Here is a 14045-nt window from a genome sequence, read left to right on the forward strand (position 1 = left end):
ACATGTGATCACTTAATGCTGCACATTCAAAGAATGACCGTTTGCAATTCTTTATAATCCATAAAATGTTTAGAAAATCTGCTGTGCATAATAATGTGGAACATTTTGAGTTTTTTTATTTTTGAAACAAATACTGTTCTCATGGGGACCTTTGTTCAGTAAAATTTGATTAACACTGTAATAGTTCATGACTTGTAAATGATACTGACCATCATTTGCATTGAGCATTTAAGAAAACCTGAGACAATATCACTTTCACAATGATTAGGAACACGGTGTAAATACCCTGTTTACTTGCTATCAGAATGACACCAAAACATGCAGTATGTCACACCTCTAATTTCCTTTTGTCACTAATATTGTCTAATTTAAACGTCTACGTTTCCAAAACCTCTCCAGCCTGCGCTTCCTTTAAATCCGCATGCGTGAAACAGAAAATGAGGAATGTAAAGGCTCAGTCCGCTGCTCCAGTAAAACGGTCTAATGACTCGCAACACGTGTTCCGACATTCCTGATTGTGCTCCAGCAGCACCGTTATCTGTCGCCATTGTGTTTGCGGGACGTTACGGCGAGACTTTACCATCACGGAGTTAAAATGATGGAAGGCCTCCATTGAAAAATTTTTTTTTAAAAAGAAGAGGGAAAAAAAAACCCTAACACAATATCAGAAGGTAGATGGAGAAAGTAATGAAAAATGAAACCCATACTCACCTGCAGATATCTCGGAACAATGCTGACAAATGGCAGCGGCAGCCCGGCTGTGCTGTTTTCATCAGATCACATCGTCTATCTCACAGCGGCACCTGTCTCAGCCACCCCATCAAATCTCAGCAGCCCGCTGTCCTTGAGGCGAGCAGGCAGCAGCCAAATTATTTTCAGACTGGTTACTTCAAGGTGAAACAGCAACTGAGGTCTCAATTATTTCTCCGTGGCATATTCAGGACTGGAGCGGGAGAATTGGAAATGGAACGGCGTTATGGAACCGAATGGCCTCTTCCCTCCTCGCCTATTTTAACTTGGCAATAATTGCCCAGATCACCTTGGTGATACGTCTGCCTAGAAACAACACGCTGTCCTGTAAAGCAGAGCGCAAACGATCTGTTTGGGACAGACATCTGCCAGCGGGGGGAGTTGATTTTAGCAAGAAGAAAAAAGGATGTAATGGCAGACGGTTTGGCTTTGAGTTTGTTTTTTGTTTTTCTTTTGAATTGGGAGTTCATGACTCTTTCATGCGGTTTTTAAATAAATAAAAAGCCTACATTGAGTCACCTGCGGAGCTCGTCTGGTTGGGACATATGGCCCGGGCCAAATTCGGCCTCAGCAGATCGTCTTCTTGGACGCCGGCCTGGCTCGCGCTTGATAAACCCCCGGAGTCCGGCCAAAAACAATGAGCCGATAACGAAGCAGTCTACGCCTCGTGAGTGAAGGCAGATGAGGGGAATCAGGTGGTAAGTTTTTGTTTTACGTAGCAGCCGAGTTCGGGGACGTGTGTCTGCACAACTCTCTGCTTCGAAGCAGCAGCTCAAGTCGCTTCATCAGACGTAAACCCCACAGAAACACTTCTATGAGTTAAATCAGGATCCTGAGCAAAAAGCTGTGAGTATGCTACAAATGTAAAACTCATATTACTTTAAGGTTTCTTCTGTTACAACCACATTCTTACATTTCGTGTGATAAAGCAACAAAATCTGCAAAGTTGGAATGAAAACCAACGACTACGTTGGTTTCAAATATTTTTTCTTTTTACCAATAAAAGTCTGAAACGTGGATCCATTTGTATTCAACCACCCTGAGTCCAGACCACTTTTCACTTCACTTCGAACTGTGTGATGTCTTCTGTATTTCTTCAGGCCAATAATACAGAACTCTGCGAACCCTAATATATTGAAGGAGTCTGTCGATTTAGGTCTGAACTTCAAATGTTCTGTGAACTGAACCGTTTTATCTGGTCTTGTGTGTCCAGGTTTATTGTTCCTTTAAAATATGAACCTTCACCTTTGGTCTTTCGCAGCCTTCAGCAGGTCATTGTTTAGGATTCTTGCTGCCATCTCCTCATTAACCCTTGCCAGGTTTCCACTCCCTGCTGAAGAACAGCATGTGCTCAGCTTGATGCTGCTATCGCCATGGATACAGTGTGGAGAAAGTGTATTAAGGATGTTAGTTTTCAGTCACACAGTGTTTCATTTTGGTCATTTTGTTCTCCTCTGACCTGAGCGACTCGTCTCACAAGGTTTAGAGACCTTTGTCTTACCGCTCTGCCATGGCAGCTGGTTTCATGAATAGCATGACTAACACTTTCCTATCAACAGGCTCACTCACCTGAACGGTGGATCTCTGTCTTTCCAAAGTCGCCGCAGGCGGTTTGGCTGCTTTCCTGACCGGCGCTCTTCTTGCCGGGCCTGACAGGTGTTGTAGGCAAACGGCCTCTTCTTGATAAGTTTGTGTTTGTTCCATTTTCACATGATGAGTTGATTGGCGCTCAGTGATGTGCACCAATCTGATGTTGTTTTACAAATTAACTTTTCCACACAACTTACTCATGATGGCTCTTTAATCAGTTTCTTAGTTTGTTTGCTTAGAAAGTCTGGTTCATTTGGGGAGGTGTGAATGCAAATTTCTAGTTCACCTAAAAACCTACATCTCTGTTCAGTTGAAGTGAACTCTGGGGCGGTTCAAATGAAAGCAGACCGGAGACTGCTCTGAAAGCAGGAAGCAAACTAGAGTGCTGGGGATTATGGGTAAGTGCAACCAAAACTAGCAAGAGTCTAGCGCTAGCAGGAGAAATGATTCCAATGGCTAAAGAGAAATCCTTGCAACTGCTAAAATCTGACGGCCCTCCATTTTTGTTTGGCAAAGAAGGAAATTGCGCTCATGTCTTCTTCAGAGGTTTTTGTGTCCTTTTATTCAGTGGTTCTTGGTGCAGCGCCACCTCAGGTGAGGAGGTGAACAGGTTTTTCAATAGTTTGGATTGTTTGACACAGTGCAGTGTGAAAGAGAATCGCACCAGCTGAAGATGTAACAAATGGTGCAATTTTGGTTCCCACTCTAACCGAGTCTATCAGGCGTGAAAACATCCTTAAGAACACAGTAGTGGAGTCTTTTTTCTAATAAGCTACGTAGGCAGTTTCACTGGGTTTCATTTGAGAGATTGAAAGTAATCTCTCAGAGTGAAACAGCACACCAAAGTTATCAGAGTTTCATTGTAAAAAAAAATGGCTAAAAACATCTAATTTATTTCTTATCTTTCCAAATCCACATCACATTTACACACATGTTCTTTTGGTCATCCAGGGTTGAAACATGGTGACTGCAAAAGAAAGTGGATATCTGGTAAAGACCTTTGACCCGCAGCTTCTGTTGAAGTAAAACATGGTTCTGCAAAGTCCACTAATGTGAAACCTGAAGTGACCAGAAGTATTTTTAAATCAAATATATATATATTTGTAATTGAAGATGTGTGGAAAAGGAGTCTTTATCATTCAAGCTGTGTTCTATCAGCTGTGCCAGAATCACAGGCCTGCTGTGCTCTGCCTCATGCTCCGGCCCCCTTTAACCTTTTGATTCGGTTAGTGGGAGTCCGCCGCAATATAAACTGCCATGTCCGGTTTGTGAAACAATGCTTGCAAGAGAAATTCACTCGATAGCCCCCCCAGAAGCCAAACAAGCCGCCGCTCACTCCCAAACGAGAGGATTTTTCCGCTTTAGATCGGACTTTTGCCGAAACATGACAGGGTTCTGTTTGCTTCCTGTGCGCTCCCCCCCCCGATCCCCCTAAAGAGGTCAGCTGTGGGCCAAAGAAACAGCTCCATACAGTCTGGGGATCACATTTTCTCCTTTAAATCGCAGTCTATTAAAATACATGTGTAAAACCTTCAGTCAAAAAGGCCTGAATGCCCTTCGGGTTCAGGGCGGACCCAAAAAAAAAAAAAAAAAAAAAAAAAGACTTTTTGTTTCTGTCGGTCATATTTTCAAAGCTGAACATGATAAAGGGGGTGCTTTGCAACTTTACTACATTTAAATTTTCAGCACAACATGTGGCATGTGTGACATTTTTGGGATTGTCTGAAATAGGAGTGAGATTTTCAGATGGGGAGAAAAGCCTCACTGTGACTTGTGTTGTCACGTTTGGGCCACCCTGCAGTTGAAATCATCATAATTTCCCATCATTTCATTTCAAGGAAAGGTCACAGAGTAACCTCTGCAGAGAAGCCTGAACCCTCGGTGTAATTAGAGCCTCTTAAAGGTCAGTCTGGGGAACATCTGACAGGTTTCAATCTGTAACTCAATACTTGACTTCTTCCTCGCTGTTATGCACACAGGTGCACAATAGAGATCGGTTGAATTATCTAAAGAACACAGAGACATACAACACACTCACACACACACTCACACCTAGGGAGAATTTAGAGAGACCAATTAACCTGACAGTCATGTTTTTGGACTGTGGGAGGAAGCCGGAGAACCCGGAGAGAACCCACCATGCACAGGGAGAACATGCAAACTCCATGCAGAAAGACCCCGGGCCGGGAATCGAACCCAGGACCTTCTTGCTGCAAGGCAACAGCTCTACCAACTGCGCCACTGTGCAGCCCCCTAATATATCATTTAATTTTCTTTTTTTGGCTGTGACTCCCACTGCAATTTTTTTTTTTTTACTTGCATGGTTTGACCATTGGTTGTAGAAAATAATGTACATCCCTGACCTCAGAGGCTGCTCTCATGAAAAAAGAGTCAGGTTTTTACATGCTTTAGCAAAAATTGGGGTTTTAGCTGCATGACCTCTAACAGTGTACAAAAAAACTAATCAAACACCATCCATAGTAGGTATAGTTCTGTAAACCTTGTGACTTATTACTTCAGTAGTTCAAGTTATTTCTAGATTACAGAACACAAACACAATAACTCAACATTTCCTAAACATTTTACTCTCCTTAACAGCTAAATATCATTATAAATTAGTAGTCACTGTCATTAATTTTCATTTTGAGAACTCTGATGAAACCCTGTATTTACAAGTCTCCTCATTTAGTTAGCTGCTCATTTTGATTCAAGTGAATTAAAAAGACGACTCAGTGGCTCTGTGTTGTACTGTAGTCATTATAAATAAATTATATATATATATATTCTTCTATATTTTGTTTCTTTTTCAACACGTGGTTTGTTTAATTTGAACTTTTAATATGACTTAATACTGTACTTAAGCCCAGATGAAGTGAAAGAAGGAAGAGCAAGGATGAAAGGAAACAGGGGAGTCAAAATGAATGACAGAAGAAAGAAAAGAGAGAATGAAGGATTTAAAGAAGGAATGAACCGAGGGCACAAGAAATGAAAAAAAAAATGACATCAGGGAACGAGAGAGGACAGGAGGAAAGGCAGGACAACGCAAAAATGACGTAGCTAATGTCAAAAGGAAGGATAGAAGAAAAGTAAACGAGTGGAAGAATAAAAGGAAGCTTTAAAGGAAAGTCAGGACACAAGGAAGAGTCTCCATCACTTGTTTTTGTTTTCCACTCAACATGCATGAGCGTCATTAGAAACAGGCTGAAGAAAAAAGACATAAGGATGTCAAATGTTCCCATGGAGTTCTAACGGAGTGCAGAAATGTTTTGTGACTTGAACTGTCCACAGCAAATTTCTAATTTAACTTCACCTTTCCTTTTTTTAATTTTTTTTTTTTTTTTTTTTTAAGAATCGGTTTATTTGCTCACGTTCAGCCGAGCCATATCCCAGAATAAAATTCTTATTTGATGGAAAAAGCTATTCTCTCTAATTTTACTGACTTCAATTATTAATATTCCCTAAACATATTCTAAAGACTGTGATCCGTTTCTAATGGTGAGTAATTAATGTTGAGAGGCAAAGCCGGGGAACTGCAATTTTCCCTGAAAACAAGTCGCTTAGAGCTAAAACATATTATGGTAAAATTACCTTTCTGTCTGGATATAATGAGCCGTTCAATCACAAAAAAAAAAAAAAAATCATCACTGGAAACTGTTAATTTGTTCAATGACTCTCAAATCCTGCACCTGATAGGTGAATTAGGCTTTAGTTTGTGCTGGATTATCAAGGTTTATTAGAGTTAATAGTTTAATTTTTACAAATTTTTCCATATTGTGACTGAAAACTGTACGGATTTTTGTGGGACTTTGTTATAAATCTAAAAAAAAAAAGGTTCATAAGTCTGAATTGGAAACTAAATGAAAATTTTGTTCTTTTTTCAGTTGTTTTTCTGTACCTGTCTAACTCTGACACTCAGGTTTTCTACATATTTTTGCGGTTCTTCTTAAATTCTTGACAGTACTGACCCAGAAAGAGTGATTATGTTTCACAAATTATGTCATAAAGCGCTACAGTCACATCTAAACTTGCTGGATTTTAACAAAATAATCAAAAAGTGGCATATTGTGAAATATTTAATTCATTTGTGTTACTATTCAACAAGGATTTATCCCAAATAACTTTAAAAAAATAAAATAATTTCTCACCTAAATATTTAAAAACAAATCAAAACCAGAACCAGATGTTTTAAAAAAGTCCATAGATTGTTTAATACAACATACCATATTCTCAACAATTCAACATCAACAAAATTTTGTTAATTGAAAAAAGAAAAGAAAAAAAAAAGAAATCTGCATATTACCTTTATTGCACAGAACAATTTGAATGTATTTTTCCATAGGCTTCTTTTTTAAGCATCTTTTTCTTTTGTAAAAAGTTGGCTTGGACTATACATGGTGGATATAGTCCAGGGTCGAAATAAAAAAAGTAAGGGGTAACAAAAATAAAGAGATAAACAAACTTGAACCTGCCCCGAACACCCTCAGATCACTGTGGGACTAAAAAAAAACCAAAAAAGGCTCGATACAGTAGCCACACTTTGAACAAAGAGCATTCATATTCAGCAAGAGGGAGAGCCGTGAGCCACATCCAGTTTGTTTAGGTTTTCCTTTTCCTTTATGCAAAACGGATTACACCAACGCTGCTTCGGATTGCTCCATGGGTGAAACCATCTGTGTCAGTCCACCCATCTGCATATCCCGTCCTCACTTCCAGCCGTCACCGTGACTTTATCTGTAGTGTCGTCCACCGTGGACGCCTGCATACGAACGCGCTCGTAAAGCCCAGATGTCCGTAGTGTGTACTTAAAAAGTTAAGGCTTCGACCCTTCGATTTAATATCCAGTACCGACCGGGGGAGCTCAAGGTGCTTGAGTTCTTCCGCTCCCTCGTGACACGGAAAGCACATTTCCGGGGGGAGAAGCACAAACCTGTAAGTGATCCAAGAAGGTAACGATTCCATGGCTTTGATGGGGGGAAGGAAAAGAGAGGGGCACTTTCATGAGTGAATCATCAATTCTCTAAAGCAAAACCAAACAAAACAAAACAAGAAAACAATTAATTATATATATAAAAAAAAACTAACTCCAGAGAAGTAATGACGGGAATATTCTACAGCTTTAGGAGCACCACGACAAGTAGTTTTTCTTTCTTGGAATCAGGTAGAGGACAAAAGAACAAAGTCGAGCACAATGTGGAAAAAGGTATGGGCGCAAACCGTGCGCCAGTGTAAGAAGTTAATTTAACAATCAGACCTGTAGCGAAAAAAATAAAAAATAAAAACTGGATTAGAAACACCGAAAAATAACTGGAATGAATCTCCTCAAACCTTTCAGCGGACACTGACCAGAAATTTGACGTATGACGTTTATTTAAATTTGTAAATGCTTGACGAGTCTGAACCCCCAGGACCAAGAGTTTACTGGTCACTGAGCCGCAGGACCAAACGAGACCTTTCTTTTTAGAATGTAGCATAATTGTTGTGTTTAATATTACATTAAGCATCAATGGAAACTCTCAATATATTAGGGAAAAAAGGACAGTTGAGAATTATGTATTATGTCTGTCATACATTGATAAAATTCAGCTTTACAAAGGAATGAATACCAGACTGGTTTTCTTCTCCTTTCTGTCTGTAAACATTGCATTTCTGAAACACAACTACTCAAAATAAAATTTTGCAGTTTTTACAATGAAGCACTACTAGTACTATAATTACAATTATAATCCAAGGTCTTATAACTGAAGCCAATCGTGTATCACAATGTCTTGGCTCTACAATAATTAAATTGTGTTTTATTTTTCTATCTTCAAGGTTTTTGTAACAAAGAATTTCCTGTTGTATGTTTGCAGCATTGTGACACAATAGAAAAAGACCATGGGACATTGTATTAACATGTTAAACAAAGATGCTCGTTAATTCATTCATTCAGCATCACAGAAAACAAGAAATGGAATGAACAGAAAACAGAAAATGATTTAAACATGATCTGGCCCCGTATTCTGGCTGTTTGGAGAGCTTTCTTCTTCTTTTATGGTTTGTTTTTTCCCCAATCGATATCCGGAGGACTGTGATCCTTGTATGACAAATCTGAATTTCAAATAATGCCCCCACAGGCTTTGTAGAAACCACCCCATCACTGGCTGTAGTTACATTCCCTCTTGTTTTTTTCTTGATTTTTTTTTTTCTAAGTCAGGAACTGGTCTCGTCAAGTCCACCAGTTAGAGAGAAAAAAAAAGCAGTAATCTATGTTAACAGACCATGATCGACAGGTTTGCAAAGGAGTCTTCTTCTCTAATTTGTCTGATGCTGAAGTCCAAAATCGAGAGACGCCACGCCTTTTTAAATCATTTTCATATTGAACTTGCGAGGAGCATCCACTGTGGTGCTGCTCATCCCAGCGTCCGATTTGCGTGGAACATACTCGATCTCGATGTTGTGCTTTGTGTTGCCTTTACCTCTGCTCCAGAGGAATAGCAGCACCAGACAAAACAGGACGACACCAAGAAAAGAGATGAAACCCATTGTGGTTGCAATGATTAGTGTCTTTATATCAAAAGGGAAAGGGACATTGGGCTTTGTACCATTAGCACGAGTCTCAGTGGGTTGGTTGGATATGAAAGCAAGACTGTTGTTAGGTTGGTGGGGCCAGTCCGGTGAATAACTGTGAATGTGTAGGTGAGCAAGAGAGGTGTCATTTCCCCCGGCGTTGCTGGCTATGCATACGTAGGTACCGTTGTCTTGAATCTGGGCATAGCGCACCTCAAGGGTGCCATCTGGCAACACAGAGAGCCTTCCAATTGTCTTGGAGGTGATAAACTTTTTCTGAGGAGAAAGCCACATAATCACTGGAGCGGGATCTCCGTCTGCTTGGCAAGCAAAATGAACAATGGCTCCTTCGTCAACAAATTTCTGCTGGGCCTTACGATCCCTAATCCTGGACTTGCGACACGTGAAGTAATTTGGCTGCAGAACATCTGGGAAGTCCTTGAACTCTTTCCCTTGGACGAACTCGGGAGAGGCGCAGGTGGGCTGCTGCTTGTTGAAGTTCAGTCTCCATCGCCTCCGGAAAACCCACAGGAGTCGGCAATCGCAGGCCAGGGGATTATCGTACAAGGCCAGGGTTTCTAGGTTTCCAACCGAATGGAAAGCTGACTCCTCCAAAGTGGTAAGAGAGTTTCCAGACACATTTAGTATTTTCAGGTAGTTTAGTCCTCGGAAAGAGTAGGGCTCAATCATTGCTAGTCTCCCTCCAACCAGGTGAAACTCCTGTAGACGCAGAAGGTCATGCAGCTTATTTCCCTCTATAGTATGGATGGGGTTGTATGAAAGATTAAGAAATCGCAAATAAACCAAGTGCTGCAAGGCTACATAAGGGATCGTGGTCAGGTTGGTGTTGGCAATGGTCAGAGAGGTGAGATTTAATCCATACAGACAATTTGTGGTCATGGTATCCAGGTATGGCCAATTAGCTATTTCCAGCACTTTCAGCCGATATAGCCGTTTAAAGGAGTAATCCCGTATGGAATTGATGTTGAGGTGACGCAGCCTGAGAGTGATCAAACTATGGAGGTGGGTAAAAGCCTCTGTTGGCACAGAAGACAAGTTACACTTCTCAAGACTCAGGTGCTCGAGGCTGTTAAGGCCGTGAAAAGCACGGTGAGCGATGAAAACCAGATCGTTATCACCCACCTCTAGAGAGCGAAGGTTGTACAAATCCTGGAACATATAGTCTAACAGGATGACAATCTTGTTCTCACTTATGTCCAGCTCGGTGAGATTGCTCAGGCCCGTAAATACACCCAACTGGATCAACTTGAGCTTGTTGCTGCGCAATCCTAGTGTCCGTAAGCCATAAAGGTTATTGAATGCTCCGGGTTCAATTGTGGAGATAGTGTTTTCGCTGAGCTCCAGGTGTTCCAGGGTCGGAAAGTTGGCAAACTCATCTGGGTTAATCGTTCTGATGCGGTTCTTGCTGAGGTCTAGCAGTCTCGTTTCTGCCGGAATGCCCTCAGGAACGGTCATGAGCTTCTTACGATGGCACATCACGGAGCGCTCTGGAACGTTACACTCACAGCGGGATGGACATCCCGTGGTGGAGCCAGAAAGCACGGTGCCCAGCATCAGGATCAGAATGGGCTGCCAGCAAGCCACCAGGTAGCTGTGCCCAGTCGCTTCCCTGGCCACCATCTTATCGGTTACCTGGGTAGAAGCAGAGACATGGCAAATACTTTGTTAGACAAACATTAATGATCTTAACTTATAAACTTAATTACGGTAGCAAGTATTTGAGTCTAAACAATGGCATACAAACACAGGGACTTTAATGATTTGAACTCATAAGGGTTTGAACTTAATTTAGGTTTGATCCATTGGCCTTGACATTTTTAGGTATTTGGTTTGTGCACCAATCATAGGAGCTAAGAGGATGTTCTTCTCATGTGACTCCTGTGAAGAGAACCGGACAGATAGTATGACAGCTATTACAATATTTATGAGTAGGCGTAAGATGAATACAGCTTACAGTGAATTTACACTTTTGGATTCTGTGCCTTGCAGTCGATTCAAAAGGTATTCTAAAATGAAAGTCCTTCACAGACGTCATGGTGACCAAAAAGAGGAAGTCACGATCTTAGCGAGAAATCCAAAGGTGTAATCATTCTGGGAATCTACATTAGCCTTGCTGTACCACCCCCATTGAGTCTGCACTGCTGAGCATTATTTCCACAGATCGCCTTTCAGAAACTCAATCAGTTAATGCTATCCCCTTGACAAGAAGTGATAAGGCCCAGCTTCAGGTGGAATTAACTGCCTTTTTTTTTCTTTTTCTTTTTTTATCCGCATTATGCTGTGTCACAGGAAAATATGCTGAGCATTATTTTACACCTGGTTCTGGTAACAAAAAGTCTGTTTTTCTCCATAATGTTTCCTTGCTGTGCCAGTCAAAACACCAGAGGATTTCGCAGCAGCAAAGGCAAGAGGACTCAATCAAAGATCGATGGTGGCAAGTGTGATATATGTGCTGTGGCTGACACTGAGCTCATGCAGCCTATTGGGATAAAATACAGACCATGCACCAGTGGGGGAACTGGAGAGATAAAAATAAGCTTCTCGGGCAAAACAAGTCATATTTATTTCTGGTGTTGGTGCTTCATGGGACTGTAAACATTCATGACAACTGGATAATTTGGCTACAGATTTAAATAACACTGTTAGGGCCAGATACTATTAATATTTGTTTAATAAATGTTTCAGGATTTGTGCAAGTCAAACAGGTTAATGGGTATTTCCTCTTAACCCAATGAAGGATGTTTTCAGATTCAGTAGACCATGACAAATATATCAGATAGAGATTGCAGGGAAGGGAAAAAGAAAATCACTTAAAAAATAGCTGACAGTTAATTATGGGGTGACATGCTACTGTCAGGCGGGATACCACTAATAACTTTTTTTCTTTCCTTCTCAGTGTATCACCAGACAGCTGGACATCAGAATAAAAAGAAAATAAATGGGTGGGTGTTGTGGATTGCATAGCTCAATTTCATTTAATTTTGTCTAAGGTCGAAGTTCAGATTGGGGATTTGACGATACCATCTGTAATCAAGTGATGTCGAAACACACTGAGGGGGCTTTGTCTGAGATCAGAGACCTGCGGCACAGCCTGCTGGGCTGCATTCGGCCCCCAGCCATATGTGATCAGTCTTATTCCCCAACGTCATCGATTGAGTTAGTGCTGAGTGCAGGGAGCGCAGAGATAGAGAGGTGCGGCCTTGTTGTGTGGCATTGCTAAGACACCTAAGAAGCAGTGACCCCAGGCTCGGCTCTATCTGTCATCGTCTATCATGAAGGCATTTACATAGTGGGCATTAGCAAATGAGACGCTGTTACTTTCAATTCTGTTGCCCAGGATTTTGTTTAGGGCCCTATGACATCAGCTCTATCATGTTCAAAACTCTGTTTTTTTATTTTTTTCTGAATTACATTTTTTTTTCAATTTTAGCCATATTTTAATAACCCAGAAAGTATTTATTCATGGTGAAAATAGGAAAAAAAACACCAACGACTCAAGAGCTGGAGGTCAACATTTCCTGTTATTCTGTAACCCAAATGAAACAAGGACTGCGGCGGTGCAACAGAACATGAAACAAGATGTTAAACATGTCTTTTTTGAAGAATTACAAAATTATGTGGAAAACAAAGAATCTCATTTTTAACATAATAAACGTCCCTTTTAAAAATACATATGCTCCAAAATACTTACTAAATACTAGATTTTTTCTTTCATTGTCTTAAAGGAGTATCTGATTTGGGACACAGAGCAATAAGAATCTTCAGCTCTTGCTTCCACAAATTTATTTAAATGCTTAAGAGTGAGCAGAAGAAAGTGGGTGGGTGTTGTGGATTGCACAGCTCAATTTCATTTAATTGAGCTGTGCAATTAAATGCATAGCTCACTGCAAGTAGCTAGCAGTTAGCTAGAAGCTAGCTAGCTTCTCAATGTTTCTGAGTCGTATGCTAGCGCCGTCGGTCAATATTGTGCTGAGAAAAACATACAGGAAAGTTTTCTTTTGTCTCACACAATTCACCTGCCCTAAATCTTGCGCTAAGCTTTGGGTTATTTCTTTATTTTGGGGGAGATATGTCAGTGTTTCAGAGGGTTGGTTTTTTTTTTACCATGGCTATTTGGTTTATTCTGTCTGTGAGAAGAGGAGAGAAGAACCAAGTAGATGCAGATCTGCTTAGACCACTACTGTCTCTACTGTGTACCCTACACCAAAATTTCTTGTTGGTAAAAAAAAAAAAATCAGTATATTCAGCAAGTTTTGTACAGCAGTCTGGCATTTGAAAAAGTCTGCAGGTGAAATTACAGAGCCAAACAATAAAACAAGGTGGTCAAAACTAGAACAAGGACAAGTTATGCAGGACTGACCCGTATGAAAGGAAACTAACATCAATTCTGAAGTGATTTCAAGAGTAGAGGCAGAAAACGGAAGAGCTACCGCTCAAGGTGTAAATAACTTAATACGAGTTAGGTGTGATAATTAGCAAATTAGGTCGAGGTGTGTGGGCTGAGAGGAAAAAGACAAACAGAGGTATTCCAGGAAACAGGCTAAGGAAATATCCCATTAAACCACGGCAACAAGCAAGACCTAAAAAAAGCCAAACATAGAATCAAACCTTCAAATTCCTTCAAAAGCAGAAGATCAAAAGCGTGCACACCGTGACTGAATCTGTTTCGTCGAGGATTTAAACAATAATCAGTTTAAATGTTGTGTATTTCTTATTTCCTGGCAAGTTTAGTTGGAGGGGGAGAAAAGATGTTGCTCACAGCCTCAGTAGCAAAATTTAGGAAAAATACAGACAGACACATTAAGATGAAAAATAACCTCCACTGGTAAACATTAGCAGCACTGGATTGTTAATGATCTGGCGTTATCGTTCCCTCGCAGGCATGCAGCCTGAATGCAGCTCTTCATAGCAATCAGTGAGCTCCCAGAGAATTACATTAATTGAGGCGGAGTGAGAGAGGGGGCCACTTCCTGAGAGAATGAATATGTTGGAGAAATAAGACTACTGCGCTCAATAAACAAGGGCCCGTTGGTCCAAGACCAATAACTAGATCAATGAATGGGGGGAGAAATGTTTTTGTGCCAGCATCTATGGGGATCTTGAGGATATTGCCTCACATGGGAGGCAGATGGTACCCA

General features: G+C 40.8%; 1 protein-coding gene across 4 annotated transcripts in view; it reads right to left on the reverse strand.

Moving 5' to 3' along the window:
* Window positions 1-6523: 6523 nt before the first annotated feature.
* lingo1a (leucine rich repeat and Ig domain containing 1a) overlaps window positions 6524-14045 on the reverse strand; it is a 258282-nt gene continuing 250760 nt past the window's right edge. For all 4 annotated transcript variants that reach the window (XM_044125406.1, XM_044125405.1, XM_044125403.1 and 1 more), the window contains one exon: window positions 6524-10539. In XM_044125406.1, the coding sequence (XP_043981341.1) occupies window positions 8680-10527 (1848 nt within the window). In that variant the 5' untranslated portion in view covers window positions 10528-10539 and the 3' untranslated portion in view covers window positions 6524-8679. The remainder of the gene's footprint in view (window positions 10540-14045) is intronic.

Source organism: Gambusia affinis, linkage group LG08, assembly GCF_019740435.1.
Source record: "Gambusia affinis linkage group LG08, SWU_Gaff_1.0, whole genome shotgun sequence".
Taxonomy (NCBI): domain Eukaryota; kingdom Metazoa; phylum Chordata; class Actinopteri; order Cyprinodontiformes; family Poeciliidae; genus Gambusia; species Gambusia affinis.